Source organism: Biomphalaria glabrata, chromosome 2 (genome assembly GCF_947242115.1).
Source record: "Biomphalaria glabrata chromosome 2, xgBioGlab47.1, whole genome shotgun sequence".
Classification (NCBI taxonomy): Eukaryota; Metazoa; Mollusca; class Gastropoda; family Planorbidae; genus Biomphalaria; species Biomphalaria glabrata.
In genome coordinates, this window is record NC_074712.1 from 58700046 (window position 1) to 58722461 (window position 22416).

Sequence of the window (22416 nt, forward strand, 5' to 3'; positions counted from 1 at the left end):
TTTATTGTAAACAGGAGCTATATTTCAAACAATTACAATAATGTATGTAACACTAATCATTGGAGTTGCTCTTATTTTTCTGTACATTTTTTACCATTTCTCAACCAAAAAAGTTCGAGATATGGTTGACCGGTTTCCAGGACCTCAAAAATTGCCAATTTTGGGAAATGCACATCAGTTGAAGACTGGCCACGGTGAGTAAAATATAAACTAGATTTATGCAATAATTGATTTTATTTATTTCGCTCGCTTATATATATATATATATATATATATATATATATATATATATATATATATATATATATATATATATATATATATATATATATATATATACATCTAGTTGGAAATTTATTAAGCGATTTAAGGTAGGCCTATAAAGCAGATTCGAACCAAGCATACTTAAGTAGCATACAACGTACTAGGCTTAGGATTATATTTTATTTAGGATAATAATATTTCTTCGGTAAAGGCATAATATATGTATAGAGGGGAAATGAATAGTTGTTTATTGCAATAGAACTAAGTTTTAAAAAGTACTGCTTAAACAAATCGATCCAGAGTATGAGCATATAGACTGGGCTATTCAAGCGTATCAGGCTGTACAATAATTAATCACCAATTTATAGCATAAAAGATCTAGACAAGTAAATAAAACACCTACTAGAATTTTTATTATGTTCGTGATTACGCCAACGGTCCTCAACCTTTATATTTTGCGACCCTTATACAGTTTCCTACTATGCGGTGATACCAAACTGTAGGAATAGTCCTTTTTGATTGACGACCTGTACTTAGGTGTACAGTTTATGAAATCACGTCCAATTTTGTTTTCATGCAAAGCGAAGTTTTATTTGGAAAGATCTGATATTTTCAGACAAATCACCCGGAGGCATCATTTGATTCTTGCAGAGATAAACTTAACTCATTAAAGATGTCAACCGGGTGAGCCTAGGCTATTTTCTGTTGTTTACTTTCATCGCTGTAAATGTAGTGCTTCCAGATTTGGTTAGAATTTCGACTTTCAACAACCATCTTACTTTAGTGTGAAATGGCAGAACATAAGATCTGGATTGTCGCATCCAAGCTATATTAAGTTTTGTAAACAGTCGTAATGTAGGCTATCATACTTTGCCGGAGGATTCCAGCTCCCGTCGCCTCAGCGTGGTGCCTCTGGTTGAAACGTCTGGTAGTGGAACCCGTAACAGAAGAGGCAGTCGGCGCCGCAGATAACATCCGCCAATTTATTGCAGCTGTCGTTCTTATGCAGTGGACGCCCTCACATTGCGGCGTGAGGGGGAAATGAAGCGGCAGATGTCCTTGCAAGTGAGGAAGCTTTAGCAGCCACACACGTTTTTACAAGCTACGACAGAAATCCGAGCACTTATTCATGAGAACTGGAAGAAATCCTATCCGATGGCCAATCCGGCTAATGGTACCTACGGCGCCGATTCCCTATTGGACTAAGTCGGCTCCAGGCATAGGTTGAAAAATGTCTTAGGCTGCGGCAAAACTAACTCCTCAGCAATGGTGTGATGTTTCATGGCTCTGGCAATTCTGAGAGCCACTTAAATAAGAAGCTTCAACGACTGCTATGTTTTGTTAAAGGTACTGGCAACCAGAGACAAGTCTGACTTTCTTGACTCCGTCAGACTTTGGCTAGGCCTACTGGGAATCTTAATCTGCTAATTTTGGATTTTTACTATCAAACTCATGTTTCCGTTTGTTAAGATTCGGCTGATATGCTTTTAAAACCTTCTGTTACAAATGACACATTGAAGTTTCTCAATTCCTGATTTAACTATTGAAATAGGCTTAAAAAGCTCGTGATATTTTCTAACTAATTATAAAGTGAAGGCCTATTTAATTAGACTACGTCACGATACGCGTAGATCTTCTACGTAGAAATACAATCCTCGATTCTGCAAGGGCATTACGTCACGTACTTTGAGGCCATAAGGGACAGTGATTTTAACTTTAAAATTTATATAGGCCTATCTATGCCTCGAAAATTAAAATGTTTGAAATCATTCTGATTTAGTTGTTTATAACATCTATCCTCGAACGTCAGTAATTTTAAAAAAAGTAGCCTAAATAGCCTACTAATGGAACAATTTTGTACAATGTCAAGTTTTATACCTGTGAATAAAAGGAAGAAAATATGGATGCTTCAGATGATCATAGGCGACACTTGAAAAAATTGTCATCCGTTCTCCAAGAGGGTCGCGAGCCACAGGTTGAGTGTCTTTGTAATATAAACCTACCGTTCACTGTTACGTTACTATACAACTGTGATTCACTTTACCTTAGTGTGCGTTATTTGACCGAGTATCCTATTCATATTGAATAGACCTAGACTTGACAAGGTATCCTATTCGAATAGGTCAACCTATATATATATATATATATATATATATATATAAAACTCCAGTAGAGCTTAGCCTTAATTAGTTGTTGGCACTCAGAGGCAATGTATAGGTCTACATGACATATATTTCTGTTGACTCTATTATTTCGGTTGGTCTGTATTATCAGATCACGATCTTGCCCATCGTTCTACTCGAGTGCACCTATTTAATGATATAATAACATGGTAGCAATCTTTGCCAAGGAACAGTGCAGTTAAACAATACATGTACAATGTTCACAATATCTTCTGTATTTTCAGTCTATAAAGGCCTACATTTTTATAAGGCTTATTCATGTTTTTTTTTTTTTTAAGTGTTTGGCCTACAAGCTTATAAAGGGCCAACGTGTAAATCGGTGTAGAGTTTTACAACAGGAGTTGCTGTCTTTTGATGTTTGTTTGTTTTACATGTTTTCGGATGTTCCTTCAGAGTTGAAGATAGTTTACTTCCTAGTCCAAACCTCCCGCAGGACGACGGGGGATGAGCGGGCAGGGTTTGAACCTGGGACCATCGATAAATCCAAACGACAGTCCACCTCGCAAACCGCACGACCAGGCAGCCACTTAAATAAGATGTTGAATTGAAGAGTTGGTGAAGCCTAAACTTCACTGTATAAACCATAAACCGTCAGATTGTCTATATAAAACATTGCTATATTTCTAATGTGCCTGACACTCCGGGCGCATGGATTAGAATAAATGGCGGAATGCTGAGAACACCGGGAACCCCCGCCATCTTCCTATGTTTTACCAAGCTAACCGTGCAAGAAACGGCGCATGAATTATCGATACGGACGTGGAAGTTCTCTTACAACACCGCACCGAGCAATGGAAGCTCTTGCATTCCCTTAGACACTTCCACAGGAATTTTGTTTTGCTATTCATTTAGCCTCATCACTTCCTCCAGCAATCGTTTCCACCCGAGTGGAATTATCTTCTTTTTTGAAGTAACGTCTGTATTATATAAGATAAAAGTGCCACGTCGAGGCAGAATAGCGTACCCGAGAAAAACATAAACCAAAGCTGGCTTGAATGTTCACTTATGTTTTGTATATAGGCCTACTCTACTTATATAGGTTTGCCAGGAGTGCGTTTTTCACTCAAATTAAGTACAATTTTATCATATATACCGTCTTTTGGACTTGGCTTTTAGACTCAATAACTGAGTGAATAATTTTTTTCTCCTTCACACAATCAAACATATGAATACTTTGTATGCTGTTGTCCCACCACCCTAAGTATATTAACTACTACTCTCTGGCGTTCAATCCAATGGTGTCCTGTGAATACAAGAATCGACTACAAAGTGGCCACACTTTGTCATCAGTGCATCTAAAACAAAGAAGAAAGTCCCTTGTACCTTAGTGAACTGATGACGCCATATGTCCCTCAGAGTGCCCTACAAATAAGAACATAAAACTAAAATGTTAATGACTTTTTGACCTTGGTTAGGTCAATAATAGAATATGCATCCTCTGTTAAGGACCCCTCAACTCAAGAAAACATTAAGAAACTGGAACAGATACAAAATAGAGCAGTGATATTTATAACAAACGAATATTCTCATTTGCTTAGAATAACACCATTAGTAAAATCACCAAATGTAGAAACCCTTCAGGATAGAAGACTTAAAAGGAAAGTAGCAATTATACATAAAACACTGAATACAAATACAAAACCTAATAAAATACTCAGAAAGACACAAAGATAAAGGCACATTCCTTGTTCCATATGCTAGGACAAATTTGTGCAAATGCTCCTTCTTCCCTAGTGCTATTAGAGCATGGAATTGATCAACCAAGAAAACCAATAACTTGGCAGAATTTAAGTCATTGATTGATACGCATGACTAGATTGAAATAGGGATACGCTTAGTACGTAATCATCTTTTTTGAAGTAACGTCTGTATTTTATAAGATAAGAAAAGAAAAATAATACTCTTATGAACTCCTTCAAGGAATGTGAGAATCTGGGAAAAACTAGCCGATGACTCGTTAGTGTAGGTCAGTGTAGGTATTTCAAAATATGAGACAAAGGTTGCCAGGAAAGAAAAAAAAAAGACCAAAACTGCATGCAATTCTGCAATAGATTTATCCTGCCAAAGTCTTGAGCGTTATAGGTATTTCAAGGTGAAGCCGGGAACATCACGGTTATCTATGTGTTCATAGGGCATAACAGTGTTCAGATCTTCGACCACGACGGAGGAGTTAATTATTGTCTTAGTTATTAGTTATTAACCTATTGGCTTAGCACTCTTCAGCTTTAGGAGTTCTAACTAAAACCTGCATAGATTCATCTTTCAAATCTCCATTTTAGGCTACATATTTTGTGTTACTTAATTATGGAAGTTATTGAAGAAACTGATTTGACCACAGTGTGACTGCATGTTGAATTAGTCGTTCAACGTTATGTAGGCCAAAAATTATAATACTAATTTGGGCCCTTATGATAATATATTAATTGTTATTGCATTTGTTGTCTGTTAATTAAATAACAGTTTTTAACGATTAAAAAAAACTTATGATCAATAAAAATTGAGGATAGGAAAAAAGAGAAGTATCAAATCTTGAAATAATTTTGCAATAGGACCTACATTTGTATCACCTAGAAAAGTCTAGACAGAGCTATTTTAATATAGACTAGTTTTCTTCCAAAGTAAGCTATCAAACATAGCATTCTGCAACCTGGTGCTTTTTACATGAAGACGCATACATCTATTCTACTTGTTTTAACTATGAAACTAAACACACACAAAATTTCTCCCTGTTCTCATTATTTGACAGTAGGCCTATGTTTGCGCGCACGTGAAATAGTTCTGGATTTCACGTGAACAAGTTCTATAACTCGCTACTGGCAAGAGTTATCTGTTGTGTGTAACTGATGTTATCAAATGTTTATCGCTGATAATAGAAGTATTCCATGACCCGCTTATAATGTACTACGTAACATCGTTGGTACTGAACTATATCAGATATCAAGGTGTCAATATTTGAGGCCAAGGTGTCAAAGGGCTGCCACATTTATTATTAATAGGGCGTGTGCAGGGGCGGACTGGCTATATGGACAAACGGGCAAATGCCTTGTGGGCCGGCACCAAATAGGCCGGTCTGTTCGCGACAAAAGAAACATTTTTTTTCAATGCAGACAACTTTAAAAAAAAAAAAAAAAAACAGCAGCAAGACACACATGGCCAACACGTTTTTTTTTTGTTTTTTTTTAATTACAATTAAATTTATTTGTAATTCAAGAAGACTCTAAAAAGAAATGTACACTATACACTGTACGTATTATCATTTGCAACACGTTAGACCGTACTTTTTGCTATGCACGAGCGGCATGGGCTTCAACACACTGTTTTGATTTTTTTCGAGGTTGTGTTTAATCATTTTGCTGGTAGACATGGACGTTTGATGGCACTCCCATTAGTTTTTGCTCCTTCTCTCACCCGAACCCTAACCTTGCTCCCCCAGTCTCCCCGGTGTGTACTGTCTTTCCGTTAACTAAAGGAATATATACACGAAGGGGGAGGTAGAAAAAACAACCTCCCCGCACCGAAAAAAATCCTGGCTACGCCCATGATATGACATGCCATTTGTGGGCCGATTTTTATGGTATTGCCTGGGCCTATTTCGATACCCAGTCCGCCCCTGGGCGTATATATATAATATTATTAGCGCCTTGCAAAATTGCTCTGCAAACTGCACAGGCATACGGCTTGACAACTCTATAAACAAAGCATTTCCATTAATTGGTTTGATAATATTGTTATGACTTTGCCATGCGCACCGCCATCCAAGATAGTGCAGAAAGAAGGTGCGCACTATCAGTGACCAGACAAGTCGGATAAGAGACTAACGATTTCCGCCCAAGTAGAGAGCCAATATGGAGAAGCTGTGCTCAAGGCAGATGCCCCTTTGTGTTTGTCATGTCTCCGTGTAAATAAACGTCTATGTCCTCGTTGAGTTGCCTCACTTAAGTTATTACAATATTTTGTTTTCTCATGTTTTCTTCCACATTTTATATTCTACTCACTCTACCTTACATTTACACAGTCACCACCCCCAGCCCCCCATTGTCCATTGCATTTTCCCAAAGAAACGAAACTAATCAAGGTTTCATACATTAAAGATTGTTGGATAAGTGATAACATATTTTCATTGCCCACTCTTGCCCAACTCATATCGAAATAAAGCGCCAGCGTCTTTTTCTATCAAACTGCTCTCTAAGGAAAACCGTTTGCCGTTTCTTATTCCTAAAGTGCCCACCATGTTAATTAAGATCTAGGTTCACAGTCAGCAATAAACAAACAACAACCATTAGTGTCATGACGGAGAATGATACTTTTATATTGAACGCGTGCACCTTTGCGCACCATATCAACAGTAGGCTACTTCCGGTTCCTCAAAGAGACTGCTAGGAGGAAACACACCCCGTGTAGAACAGTGTGGCGCGGGGTCTGGCGGGTTCAACCTGCTATTAACAATGCCCAGGGACCTGCGTAAGCTTTCGGAGGTCATTGTCACTATACACACTTTTCTGTGTCATTTAACCACCATTAGGACCCTCATGTCAATGCTTTAATTCCTCCCCTCCCCTCCCCCATCCTGGTTCTGCAACGAAGTTCACAAAGAACAATGATAATCACTACGATAATCATCTATGATAATCACTATGATAATGGGCTGTCATCTCTCAATATTTCAATGTTGCTTTTTTAGTATATTCGAATAGGGCCATCTGGAATGTTCATCATCATGCTTGTATAGCTTTGACCTTTGTCGAAAGTTTAATAAACTTATTAAGCCTACTAATAAATAAAAAGTCTACTAGCAAATAAAAGTGCATAGTATATTATATATTTGCGCCCTACTAGACTAAACATTATAGGAAGCTTTAGATTTTTCAATTGTGTTTTTAAAAAGGTATTTGTGTAATTAAAATAAAAATAAAGTCTCGACAACTTAAGAAAAATGGAAAAACAACGAAAATATGAGAACCTAGGCTTGGACATTAAGCGTTTATGGAAGTTATCCAAAATTACAATATACCCCTTTTTTTATATCAACCGAGGGGATAATGATTACTGACCTCACAGATATCTTCAAGGCCCTTAACATTCTGAAGAACATTCTCGTTGCCTGTCACAGGGCGGTACTGCTGCAGGCTGCAGACCTGTCACATCACCAGAAAATTCCTTTGTGGAAACTAATAAAGGGACTACAATGAATTTTGTTTCTCTTTAACGAAACTCGACTCTGGCAGCGCCAGAGAATGACTACTCGTTCGTTTCTAACATAATAATAATCTTTATTATCCGTCAGGAAATTTGTTTTACAATTGTGCATTACAAAAAAACTATACATGATTAAAGCATGGAACTATACTAGTATAGTTCCATGATTAAAGCAAACATTTGTGCTATAGCACACAAGCTATACGTTCGTACCCCAGTTTCTCTTCGACATTACATGTAAAATTGACAACAGTAAGTTACATTTTGTTCAACCATTTAATTGCCAAAAGGAATAAAAGAGTTTTTCTCGTATCTTTGTTGTTGTGATCGGTGTCTTGCATCTTCTTTGTGAGGGCCAAATGTTCAAGTCATGAAGAAGAGGGTGATTTTTTTATGCTTAAAATCTTTAAAGCTTTCTCAGCACTGTGCTTCTCAAATAGATGTCCAAGTGCGGTTTGTTTCTTGCCTATAATCTTCCTGGCAGTATTTACAAAATAATTTTACTTCGTAATCCAAACCTCCCTCTGGACGACGAGGATGGCATCATCGACAAGTCTGGACATACGCACGACCAGGCAGCCGCCCTATTGGTAAGTCCAGCACTGACCAGACCTGAATTACTTCCAATTTCAAAACAACCTAAAAAGACAAAGGCGTAACCCTCGCCACTATTATCGGACGGATGCGCTCCTTGGTCATGACGACATTCCTGTTGTATAGTCGTGAATCGCGGACTGAACTGAATTACTAGAGAAGAATATCCTAGCGGTGGAATTGAAATTTATAGATGGAATCTCTTATCCTTGGAAAAGACTAATAAATGGAGGGAGACGGCCCATAGATCATGGGTGGCGCCGCCCATCGGTCTAACGGACTAAGTTTAAAAATCAACTAAGTAAAAAAACAACAAATGGTTTAACTTTAATGAATTGTTCATTTCCAGAATGGTACAAACAGCTTCTGGACTTTGCATCAACTTATAGAGAACAAAACGCATTCCGAGTGTGGTTAGCCAACAAGCCCATTATCTGTGTTTTGAAACCGGAATATGTTGAGGTAGGTTTGGGGTATGTCGAGGTATGTCAGGGCTAGAACTAATGTGGAGGTATTTTAGGGGCTAGAAATAATGAAGGTAGGTTTTGGAGTTTATGGAAATAAGTTAGAGTCTAGAAATAGTGAAGATAGGTTAGGGGTAGGTAGACGAAGCATTCGAAAAGGCTTGAATATAAATATTCAATTACTATCAGTGGCGTAGAAAGCTAGTCGTGTTCTCGGGGTCGAAACTATGAATACAGGATGATGCCCAATCGTCCATAAGTCAGTTCGCTTACAAAAAGAAAGAAAGATATCCCTATGGATGAAGCACAGTTGTTTCATCACAATCAATTCAGCTACAACTTCTTACTAGTAAAAGTACCATAACTTTAGGCATGGGCTTAGCCAGGATTTTTTTGCCTGGAGTTAGGGGGCTAAAATGTCCAATCTTTTTACATTCACACACACATAAATATTCATGGGGGGGGGGGGGAATCGCCCGCCCCCCTCCAACCCATCTTGGCTATGTCCATGAACTTAAGTCTTCTTAAAAGTAATACACGATTTTCAGGTGTTTTATATTTATATAGAGTTCGAAGTAATGTTCTGTGCTTGTTCGCTCTTGTCTGTGATAATTTCCCCAGTGGTTGATTTAAGAGTTGCCGACTTGTTTTGGGTAGGTCCGAGAGCCTTTTTGATTCCTTCATACATGCCTCTTATGTTGCCTGCTTGTGCAGCGAGCTGAATATTCTCACTGAGCTCTATCCAGTATTCTTTGGCACAGAGCCGTGCTGTCCTCTGCACAGTGGCTCTAGCTTCTTTCAGAGTTAACAGGTTGCATTGGGTATCGATATTGACCAATGGGAAGACATAGCCTTAGACCGCACTAGCTGGAGAGAGACAGTGACCAAGAAAGCTATAGACAGCGAGAAAACATGGGTCTCAGCTCTTGAAAAAAAAGCGCGCCACACGAAAAATGGCCGGCTCCTCTACCACCAAAGCGAACGCCACCTTGATTTGCAATATATATGGACGGGAGTATCTCTCCGAAATAGGGCTTCACCGCCATATGAAAAAGTGCTCGAGATGAACCATAGATCTTTATGTGAGAACTGCTGGTGCATCTATTTCTACAATTTTCAGTGTTTCTTGATAGACAAACGATACACAAGCCTACACGATGAGGGATGCCAAAGTTGTTTTCAAGTTTATAGGCCTACACTTAAATTTTTAACAGTCAATACATTTTTGGCCAAGATCGGTGACGGGGCTGGGCGCAATGATCCCCGTCGCACCAGGCTGTTACGCCACTGACGTTTGGAAAATTTAGTTGTGAAAAAAAGCGTTGATTAACAAAAGATGATTTATCATTCTCTTTCCTAGACTGGCTTTTTAATTGATGCTTAATTAATTGGGATATGTGTCAGAGTGACCAAAAACAAAACCACTGGCTGCCTATTAAGGTGCTCGAGTTCGAACCCCGACTAAGTTGTTTTTGCTGAGCGCTAAAGACAGCACGGAGACCTTATACCTCCCCCTACGGGCTCACAAATAAGTGATTGGACCAGAGGTCACTTAGTATGCTTGTTGTAGCATGAGAGATGAGCTATACAAATGTAATTAATAGGAATAATAAACGTTTCATTAAACTTCCGGCCCCTGATCGTTCTTAGTAGGTCAAAGGTCAAACAGATACAGTTTGGCGAAGTCTTTGTTGATCCAACGTACAGTCTATCATAGGGCTGTATTTACCCCTGTTGTTATTTTAATATTAATATCATGTTTGAGTGCGTGAGGTTTGGGGTGTTTATAGAGGATCGGCCAAAATTCCTTGATGTTATTAAATCAGTTACTTACTGCAGAAAACAAAATATTTTGGTCAAAATGGTGATGCAGTAAAACGTGTCTGTTTACTGTTTAGTGACTTTTGGCTATACAATTTGAGAATGTTCGGACTATCAATTAAATAAAGGTTTTTAGTTCAATTGAAGAGCAGCTCCACCCAAATCTGGTTCACCTTCATTCACGATGATAAAACCTGGTACTATCCAGCAAGTAGATCTATGGAGCCTACTCGACTTATTAAATAGGAAGACATAGGTCGCTGACCTACTTTGATACAGAACCTTGCACATTTTGTTGTGTAACTTGTTCGATTTTTTTAGAGTGCGCAACACAGGGAGATTACTTGACACAAATTAGACTTCCGTCCTTTAGACTTAACATCGCTAATGTTAGGCCCGAAAAATGCACACCAGTGTTTCTCAAATGTTTAGTACTGGACTCCCACAATACATTGTGCCCCCCCCCCCCAGCTAGGGGTCTGTAAGTTCTTGCACAAGGGTACATCGCGGAATATCAAAAATCAATGTTTATATAGCAGTTGTTCACACCACATCTTTGTGTAGCTCTGAGGCTTGGGTGCTCTATCGAAGGCATTGAAGGCTCCTTGAACATGAAAGATGCCATAGTTCCATAATGGATATACGCTGGCAAGACAACATTGCAATTAACTATGTTCTGCTGGTGTGGACAGTATAGAAGCAATAATTACCATTCAACATCTGTGCTGGTCAGACACCTCCAGCATGGGAGACAACTGCATGCCTAAGGAAATCTAAAAGGAGGGCAGCATAACTGAGGTGCCCACCGTAAGCGCTATAAAGATCAGCTCAGGCACCATTTCGCCCTCACTGGCATATAAGAAAGTAGCTGGCAGCAGAGGGCCCCTGAAAGAGACAGTTTGAGAGCTCTTACAACAAAGGCAGCGGAACAAACATTTGAGACCCCAAAAAAAAGCCCTCGTTGAAGGAGGCTCAGAAGACAGAAAGAAAACTTAAATTGATCACCGGTGGAAAACGGCTTTGTCTGCATGAGATGCGAGAAAATACTACTGGGTTTGCATAGTCATGCCAAACACTGCACTCATCCTTAATCTTGGGAATTGAAGACATTGCTATTATTATATAGTCCGACATTTACGCTGGGAAGGGAATGTATCCCGTATGGGGGACGAACGTATGCCAAAAGCAGTCTTGTTTTGGTGAGCTAAAAGGTGGTCACCGTAACAGAGGTGCCCTACGGAAATGCTTTAAAGACCAGCTTTAGTTGACACAGAAGAGAGCACCTAGTTGCTTGCGGCCTCAGAACGAGACAGCTGGAGGTCACTCACAAAGGCCGCGGGATACACATTTAAGAACAAAAGAAAATCCGCTGCCGAGGACAGACGTAGACGGCGAAAAGAAAATCTAAATCGAGGTCACTGCTGGGGCTGCGTAGCCACGGGAAATACTGCAGCCCTCATTAATCTTCGGACTCATAGACAAGCTTTATTATTAGTAGCCTATATCTGACATCGTTCCGACCACGCTGAGGCATTTAACTCAATTCCATGAGATGATCCATAGTCTCTTCGCGACTGAAGAGATAGATAGATAGATAGATAGATAGATAGATAGATAGATAGATAGATAGATAGATAGATAGATAGATAGATAGATAGATAGATAGATAGATAGATAGATAGATAGATAGATAGATAGGTAGGTAGGTAGGTAGGTAGGTAGGTAGGTAGGTAGGTAGGTAGGTAGGTAGGTAGGTAGGTAGGTAGGTAGGTAGGTAGGTAGGTAGGTAGGTAGGTAGATAGATAGATAGGTAGATAGATAGATAGATAAGATAGATAGATAGATAGATAGATAGATAGATAGATAGATAGATAGATAGATAGATAGATAGATAGATAGATAGATAGATAGATAGATAGATAGATAGATAGATAGATAGATAGATAGATAGATAGATAGATAGATAGATAGATAGACAGCTAGGTGGGTAGGTAGGTAGGTAGGTAGGTAGGTAGATAGACAGACAGATAGGTGGGTAGGTAGGTAGATAGATAGATTGATAGATTTCAGAGAGAGAACAGTACTAAGTTAAACAGCAAATACACGGGGTGGCCCAAAAGTAGGTTTACAGTTATCACTTAGACTATTAATTTGAAAATTCGACACTAGAACAGCAGGACATTCGTTATACATTGCATCATTCTTCAAATCTCTCCTGGACACTCTGTCCCACAGTGTGACACAAAGTTCACTTCAACCATATGAAAGGTAGTTTGATAAATGTAAACCTACTTTTGGGTCACAGTGTATGCAACAAGTTTTAAGGTTGAATAATATCCTTTAATTTTAATATTTCAGAAAATTCTAAGCAGCTCTAAACATATTGATAAGGCCTCTGAATATAATGTCCTTGTGCCATGGCTAGGCACTGGTCTCTTAATAAGGTATTTATTTCTTGTTTACCTTGGAATAATTTTGTGACCAACTAAAACATAAATGTTAAAAGAAGAATTGCAATGCATCTTTTGACATTTAATAAAAAAAAGTTGTCAGCAAATTAGTTTATGAACTTTATTCAGAAATGAACATGTTTACATCCTACCCCAAGTGGGCAGTGTTCAAACTTTGGTCTATTGTGATGGTGATGACAGTCCAAAGAGCATACCTTATGACCATGCATTCTTGTTTAAAAATTGCATCTATTGTGATGGTGATGACAGTCCAAAGAGCATACCTTATGACCATGCAGTCATGTTTAAAAATTGTATACACAAGCCAATGGACCTCATTCACCAATCATAAACAAACAACATTTAGCCACGTGACAATATTGATAAAACAATGAAAAAAAACTGTCACGTGATAGCCATTGTGTATTATGTAATTTGTGTAGAATAGAGAATCACGAGGCTAAATGTTGTTTGTTTACGATTGGTGAATGAGGTACATTAAGAATAACATTTGATACTTATACTAACATGCTTGCTAACATGCATTCATCAATTTAAACAAAGCCATTTAGGAAATTTTACTTTTCAGCACTGGAGAGAAATGGCGTCATCGCAGAAAAATGTTGACACCCACGTTCCATTTCAATATTCTGCATGACTTTGTGTATGTATTCAACCAGCAAACACGGGTATTGCTAGACAAACTGAAGGTCAAAGCAAAGACTGGCCCATTCAACATGTTTCAGGATATAACATTATGTGCCTTGGATATCATAGCAGGTAAACACTTTGCAGGTATTCTAGCTAGTATCCTTTTGAAGCATCTTCAATCAGCTTTGCTGACAATGTCAGTCTTCTGTTAAGACTTATGTCTAGCACAGAGTTACCATTTATCTGGCTTTCATAGCTTGTTAAACTTAAACCATTTTTTACCCTGGTCGTTGCACCTGGTGCACTTGGTACTTTGTATAAAGGAAGAAAGAATGACATTAAATTTCTATTAGATAATAATGTTAAATAAAAATGTTTTAAAGCTTACCATTAAGATAATTACATTTACAATCTTCTATATTAGAGTTTATCAAACTTTTGCAGTGGCATGGACAAAAAAAATTGTTTTGCACCCCCTTAAGCCAGCTGGAGTCTGGGGAAGTGCTGTAAGCTTCCACAGTGAGGTCTGGGAGGGTTTTTACAATGTCTTTTCTTTGCGTATATAGTTGGAATATGTTTGGGCAGGAAGTCTTTACTCCTTATAAAGATGTTGCTTTCCCAATTTGAAAAATGCTGTATATTAAAAATAAAACAGCTTGATATGGTGATGCATAAAACTATATATCTTCTTTACATCACAATAACTAACAAACAAATTTAGCTGAAAATAAAAATAGAAAGTTAATTGCAAGATTAAAGTAAACAAATTGTTAGGGCTAGAAACATTGTCATAGAATGCAGTGTTAAGTAATTATGTAATCATTGTAAATGTTTCAAGTTTCAGTCCTGATTGATATAGGCCTACTAAGATTTAATCATGTGCTTATTTAATGTCCTTGAGTAGATTTAGCCTTAAATGATCTTAGCTGTCAAAAGTAAAGGTGGTTAGTTGTTATGTTGACCTCATCAAATCTCATTGTTCTTTGCTTAGAAACAGGCAAACTTCATTCATAAAATAATACATTATTCATCTAAGAAAATATCTACATTTTGATTTTTTTCCCCTTTAAAATTTAAATTTAACCTTTATCTAATAAAGACCATAAGTTTTTTTTAATATCATTTGCCACATGAGAATTTGTAGAATGTAAAGTGCACACAAAGAGATTATGTAAAAACATTCTGCCTAATTATGACTAAAAAAAGATTTACAAAGAAAATTTTGCTAATATTGAAAATGTTTTTTTTTCTCCTAGAAACTGCAATGGGTAAAACCATTGATGCCCAGCTCACAGATTCAGATTATGTCTATGCTGTCTATAGGTAGGTCATGTGTATCAACAGGAATAATACACAGCAAAACTGTAAAGCTAGTTAATAAGATATTGGTCATGGGGTTTGGGTGTTGGACTGTCTTTCTGACTTATTGATGGTCCCGGGTTCAAATCCTGTCCACTGTCTTCCCCATTCCTGAGGGAGGTTTGGACTAGGAAGTAAATTATCTTTAACTCTGAAGGAACATCCGAAACATGTAAAACATTTTACAAACAAACAATTAGTTATTGTTTCTATTTTTATTTAAATAAGAAGAAAAAAGCAAAACTCTTTTTAAGTTGCATAATAAAATATGACATATTATTTTATTTAAATAAGAGGTTATGAATAGCCTACATTCCAAAAAAAAGTTGTCGCTCTTTTTAAGGTTTAAAAAAAAAACTCACTTCTAGCACAATGTCTTTTGCAGAATGAGTAGCTTGGCAGACATGAGGATGCGACAGCCTTGGTTTTGGTTTGATTTTATCTATGATCTCTTTGGATATGGTAAAGAATTCAGAACTAAGCTTCAGACTTTACATAACTTTACCAACTCTGTAAGAAATTTTTTTTTGGTGACTTAATTCATATTTCTTAAATTTGACAGTTAATTTACACACTTTTACATTTGTAAGTAAATCTTTTTTCAAGTAGATCTAGGTCCAAACACTGTATGGGATCAGTTTCGTTTTTTAAATGTTGTGGTTTGATGGTCCAACCTAGGGTTCAAACCCTGCCTGCTGAAATCTCCCACCATCCTGTGGAAGGTTTGGATGTAATAATCTTCAATTTTGAAGGAACATCCAAAACATATAAAACAATATATTTATTTTCATATATTTTAATGATTGTTTTGGTTACAATTTTAAATAGGGTTTCTTTACTGTTTTTGTTTACTATGATGACCTGAAGTTATTAAAAGAAAATTTTTTTTAATGGATTACTGAAACATCATTTATTTTGTGTCTTCCTCAGGTAATTGCAGACAGGCTGAAACATTTTGACACAAAGAAAGCTCTTCTGGTCAAGCAGGGTCTGAGTGGAGAGTCAGTTGGGGATAACAAGAAACCAAGGTTGGCCTTTCTAGATATGCTGTTGTACATGTCTGAAGACTTGACCAAGCTGAGCTTGGAGGACATCAGGGAAGAGGTGGACACGTTCATGTTTGAGGTGCACTTTGAGTTGTACTGTCATTTCTTCTGATTCCAAATTTCAATCTAGATTTTACAATCTTTGAATCTTATATTTTCTTGTCTCCATATGTAAGAGAACTTATTTGAAATAAAAAAAGAAAATACAATACAGTTTTAAAAGACAGGAATTGTTCTAACTGCTTCAGTTAGAAAATATGTAGGATAACATTTTGTAAAATATTAAATTTTCAATTTAGTGAGGTTTTAGTGATCTATACCCTCTAGGGTCACGATACAACTGCTGCGGCCATCAACTGGGCAACACATTTGATTGGCTCCCATCCAGAAGTTCAAGTTCAAGTACATGAAGAACTGGACCAAGTTTTTGGTAAGTATTTTATTGGCTTTTGTTCATTCACTTTATAGAGTAAAAAACTAAATAAAAAGAGAAATATAAGATTTTTTTCATTTAGTTTATTCATGTTTGGATGCAGCATGTTTTTTTTTATCTAGTGTTATTTGCCACTAATTGACAAAAGACTTAGATTTTTTAAGACCCAATAGTGTCATGGTCATGTAAGTTTTAACGTGATATGTTCAGATCACAGAACGTTTAAGATCCGATAATCAGCGCATTTGACCAAAGTCATCATTATTGTTTTTTAAAAAGTAATCTCATTATTTGTATGTCACTTTGAATTAAATATAATTTAATCTATTGAAAAGAAAAGTTAGAATTGCCCAAGTCAGAATTTGATTGTCCATATAAGAATTTGATTGCTGTAAGGGAACTCTGGGTGAGTTGCTTACTACATACATATGGCTCGGTGATCTAGGGTATGATTCTCACATGCAGACCTTAACATGCGTAAATGTTACAAAATATCACTCAACGAAGGAGTATAAAATTAGTATTTATTTACAGTCAACAGCAAGTACACATATAATAATTGAATGCATAGTCATTAATAACTGAGATACTAAAACGTGCCCAACTGACATAATACGGGATGCTTAGACTAGATTCATTGAACAAAAGGCTATCAATGCCATCATACTATACCCACAAATAGTCAGTTCTCATACAGAACAATGAATAGAAATATAAGTTATAAACATCTCCTTACGCTAGGCATAAAACTGGTAAATACAACAATAGCACCCTACTCAGACCAGGTCAGCTCTCCAACTGCTAGACTGACCGCTAGAAACCTAATTGTCCCCCCTTGAAAATCCTGTGATAAAACAATTCACACACCAACCAATAAAATAAACAAACACACACACAATCTCACATCTTACACACCCACGCTCTTGACAATTGCCCAAATAAGAATTTGATTGCCAAAATAAGAATTTTGTATTTGTTGCTGCATAGGCCTAAATTGAATTCATTTACCAGTGAATTTTTGCATTCTTAAGATTTAGATAATGTGAACAGTTAATCAAAACTAGTCATTTGCTTTCATTTTGTCATTTTGTCATATGACGTACACATTTAACTTCAATCTCTTTAGGGAAAGATGACAGGGATGCAACAATGGAGGATTTAAAACAATTAAAGTATTTAGAATGTTGTATTAAGGTGAGGACCCTACATTAATTTTTTGCTTTACATTAGATGTTTTTTTTAAAGTGTGTAAACTAAAATTGGTATGGATGCATTAATGCTTCCACATTATTGATAGTATGTTGATTGCTTTTGTATTTTTTTGTTTGCTTATCTTTATGAAAATATAAAGCTGAAAAAAACAAAACACTTTAAATTCATTAATTTTCTTCAGTAAATAAGCTTTTCTTAATTTCCCAACAGGAAGCTTTAAGACTTTTTCCTTCAGTTCCAAATTATGCAAGATCTATCAAAGAAGAGCTTCATTTAGGTAATTATTTTTAATTTAGAAATACAATATATGAAGCCATTGCAATATTTAAAAAGAGCAGTTTTGCTGGTCTTAGCATCTATGCCACATGAGCAGGCCAGGTGCTGGACATAGTTGGCAAAGGCTTTCTGAGACGCATGCATTTATAGGAGTATTTTATAGACAATGGGAGCTTATTCCCATTGAGACTCCCTGGCCATGACAACCTTTGAAACCATATGAATAATACATTTCTTCATATCTTTGTATCACATCTTCATTTGAGAATCCTACTCTCTGTACAATGTTCACTTCACAGTAGCTTTAGTTCTCTCTATATATTAAGTAAAATCTAGTAGATCATCAGACATAAAAACAGAGAACATATAAAAAATAAAACTTTTTTTCAAACATTTTTCACTTTAACCTCCACATGTAAAAGTAAAAAATAATGTCTTTACCTTTTAAAAAAAAATAATTAATGCATTCATCCTTTTTGGGTCAATATTAAGTAACAAACAATGACTATCCTGTGGTGTTTTGTAGCCAAAGACTGTATAACCAACAAGACTTCTTATACTTATAAGCAACTTTCTTATTTAGAATCCAGCAAAACAGTGAACAAGAGACTATAATATAGATGCAAGATGAAGTAGGCTCTATGTTGATGTAGCTGTCTAGTGATTCTAAATTGTCACACACACAAATAAAAAATTAATAAATATAATTTTGAAACTATTTTTAGACACTGATTTTTTAGTATTTTCACTTAATAGAAACAAAATTGTTGAGATAAAAAATTATATCACTTTGTAATAATTTTCTTTTACCATTTTTTTGTAAAAATCCTCCATCATTTCTTGATTCTATTCAACAGAGGGAGACTACACCATTCCCAAAGACACAACAGTAATCATCCTTCCCATAGGCCTTCACAGAGATCCGAGAATTTTTCCAGAGCCAGAAGCTTTCAAACCAGAGAGATTTTTTTTGGAGAATTCAGTCAATAGACATCCATATAGTTACATTCCATTCTCAGCAGGTCCAAGAAATTGTATTGGTATGCTATTTTTCGTAATCTACTAGATGCTCTTTTAGTTTCCATGGCCTGATAATGTGTGTGGATTGAATTGTATATATCATTATGAGTCATACTACAATGTTTAAGGGACTTTTTGAGTAACTTTTGATAGTTTGACTTTGACATTTAACAAAAAAAAAACAGTTTGTTAATGAGAAAGAGGACTAAGAAAGTATTTTATTTAAGTCTCTCCTGTTGATTTCAATTGCACTTTGCAGTTAAGCAAAATATTGGGATTTATTTCCCTTTCTTTTAACATAATTGAGATTATTATATATTCAATTTATTAATTCACATTTATTCACAATTATTGAAACCATTTTTTTAACAGTATTACACCTTCAAATAGTGTTATTGAAATCTTGAGTATAATATAACTGAATACGGATAGTATTTGCTTTATATTTATACCATGAGTTGTAAAATAAATACCAAATATTTTTCGTTTCACCAAAATATCACTCTCCTTATAATCTTGAAGCTATTATGTTGCTTGTCAAGATAAGAAGGAAAACTAAATCAAAACCTTTGCTGCCTTGTGACTCTATCCAAACAGGAGTCAATAAACTCCATAGAATCCTAAATGCTGCTGGTAAAGTCATTGGCAAAAAACAAACCCTATTTGGACAGCTGTTTGTGACAAACATCCATAAAAAAAGCTGAAAAGATTCTAGAAATAAAAAATCACCCTTTGGGTCAGGATTTTGTGATTTTACCATCAGAAAGGAGATGCAAGACACTGATTGCAAAGACAAACAGACACAAACACTCTTGCAATCAAATCATTAAATAGAAACAATCTGATATAAACTTTGTCACATGTAAATTATGAGCGAGTCAGGTGTGAATGTACATTTTGTTTTTTTATACTTACAATGTTTTGTTTGATGTAATGCACAAATTATAAGACAAATTTCCTTACGGACAATAAAGATTATTATTATTATTATTAACTCTGAAGAAAAATCAGGAGGTGGTGACCTTTAGGCAGCTTACATTAAAACAGTGCTACACCCTGGCAAAACCTGACATGCTGTTGGTCCCAAACTGTATTGGGTACCTGCTGCATGGAGAGAAGGGAACTGCTGTGTGGGCAATATTTTTCCAACCATAGCTAACGCCCATGCTTTCATCTTATTTCATTGAGATGAACCATAGTCGCTCTGTGACTGAAGGGGACATAGATATCAATTTATTTAAAAAAATTTTATATCAAAATAATAAACCATCTTTTTTTTCTTCTTAGGTCAGAAGTTTGCAATGTTGGAAGAGAAAACTGTTCTGTCTCATTTGTTTCGTAACTTTAACGTGAAATCAATTCAGAAGCGGTCAGAACTGAAACCTGTTGGTGATCTCATATTACGACCAGAGAATGGAATAATTGTTGAGCTGACACAAAGGGAATGATCAAACATACAGTTATTCTCAAAAGTCTAATCCCAATTGTTAACACAGGGATGAAAAATGACAATAACTTAATGACAAATAACTATTTCATAATGGACGTTCACACCTGTACCTTCACATTGTTTACATTACACTTGACGTTGTTTAAAAGACAGTGTATTCCAATCTTTAATTGATTTACTTATGTTACATAATTATTAGGTTCCTATCTCAATACATTGTTAAATAGAAAACCTTTACAAAGGATCATAGAATACTTAGGTTGGGTCTTGAATTATTGGTACTGCTTAACATTATATCATGGAATGAAAATATTTGAGTATTTCTAAAACAGTTCTCTAAATAATAATGTTATGAGAATTTTTTTTAGCATTTTCTATTTAATGTAAGAATGTATGATTGTTGAAAAACTGCTAATTATGGAATAAATTAAACTTAGAATTCACAACTTAGAGAGCGCCTGGCTACTTAAATCACATTACACAAATCTAGAAATAGGTATTGTGTGTCATTAAGTTGTTTGATTTCAAACTGTGAACTTCATATGTATTCAAAATAGTTTTTTTTTTTCTTTAATTGAACAAAAATATTTTTGAACAAATTTCCAAGGCCAAGTTACCTCAATTCATTTTGGATATTTTTTTTGTCTATCTTTTGTTTTGGGGGACACGGTGGCTGAATGGTAAAGCACTTGGCTTCAGAACCAGGGGTCCTGGGTTTGAATCTCGGTGAAGACTGGGATTTTGAATTTTGGGATTTTTAAGCCCCCAACCCCCTCTGAGTCCACCCAACTCTAATGGGTACTTTCGATGGGGAAAGTAAAGATGGTTGGTTATTGTGCTGGCCACATGACATCCTACTCATTAACCGTTGGCCAGAATCAGATGACCTTAACATCATCTGCCCTATAGATCGCAAGGTCTGAAAGGGAACTTCACTTTTTTTTATTTAGCTATTTTTTCTTTTAAGAAAACAATTTTTGTTCTTTAATGTAATGTATTTTTTCTTTAACGGTTATAAATTGAGGAAAACTGAGTGTCTGACAATTAAAATATTTGATGTATAGTTGTTAGTCCTACTCTTTTTTTCATCATTTATATATAAATATATATATTTCTTATAAAATTGCATAAAACTTTTTAGAAATAAATGTATGAGCTGTATAAAAAAGGCAAATGTCTTCAAGTCTAAAGATTTCAGAAAACTACAGAATTTTATGTTGCTACCTAGTGTACCCTACTGTAAGCTGTAGCTTTCGCTAAATCTGATGCTTTCACATTGGGTTAATGTCTTTTTGTACTATGGTATCTTTTCTTAAAGTTTCAAATGTTATGTGCTTCAGTCATTGTAAGAGAGCTTTATCTATTTACTAGTTTTACATTGCAGCAGGGTATCAGCTAATTAGTTTCATATCAGCCAGATCAATGCCCATTACGGTTGAGATGTAAATAAAAAAAAAGCATTTCATAGAGAGAAAACAAAATGCAGACTAGTCAGTGCATTCCAATCCTAAATTAGATCATTTGAAAAATTATTTCTCCTAGTTACAACGGAGTCTACCAATTTCCATGAAAAAAATGGTATCTTAAATAATAAAGCTCATGCATAACGCAGAATGGCCACTAATTATTTTGTACAAAGCTTGAATGGTTCACTTAATCTTACAATAATGGAGGCAGCTTACATTTGTTTAAAGTAAATTATTTTATAACATTATAATTAATAATAATTTTATAGGTTCACATTACTTGTATTTTATTAGAGTACTTTGATCTTTGTGTATTTGTTTTGCACATAATCTATATAGGCCTATTATAAATTGGATTATATTATTGAATCAAAAACAACTAACAAGAACTACAATGCTCAATAACAACTGATATTTTCTTATTTTATTGACTAGTTGTTTATATGTTGTAATTCACAACAAACGATGATCATAAATTGGGGCAATACTCATTCATTATCTAAAATAAAAATATGTCAATGCAATACTTTA

General features: G+C 35.8%; 1 protein-coding gene across 1 annotated transcript; it reads left to right on the forward strand.

Annotated features, from left to right (window-relative positions):
- Positions 1-40: 40 nt before the first annotated feature.
- On the forward strand, positions 41-22416 carry LOC106065596 (cytochrome P450 4V2-like). The gene is made up of 12 exons (XM_056021681.1): positions 41-194; positions 8587-8699; positions 12881-12966; positions 13562-13752; positions 14880-14946; positions 15368-15494; positions 15913-16107; positions 16356-16458; positions 17588-17655; positions 17884-17950; positions 18807-18989; positions 20257-22416. The coding sequence occupies exons 1-12, from the start codon at positions 41-43 to the stop codon at positions 20415-20417; spliced, it is 1515 nt and encodes a 504-aa protein (XP_055877656.1). The 3' UTR covers positions 20418-22416.

Coding starts and splice junctions, on each gene's coding strand:
- LOC106065596 (XM_056021681.1), top strand. CDS start 41: ATGTATGTAACACTAATCATTGGAGTTGCTCTTATTTTTCTGTACATT. Junction 16,459..17,587: donor AGAACTGGACCAAGTTTTTG/GTAAGTATTTTA, acceptor CAATCTCTTTAG/GGAAAGATGACAGGGATGCA. Junction 17,951..18,806: donor CAAAGAAGAGCTTCATTTAG/GTAATTATTTTT, acceptor TCTATTCAACAG/AGGGAGACTACACCATTCCC.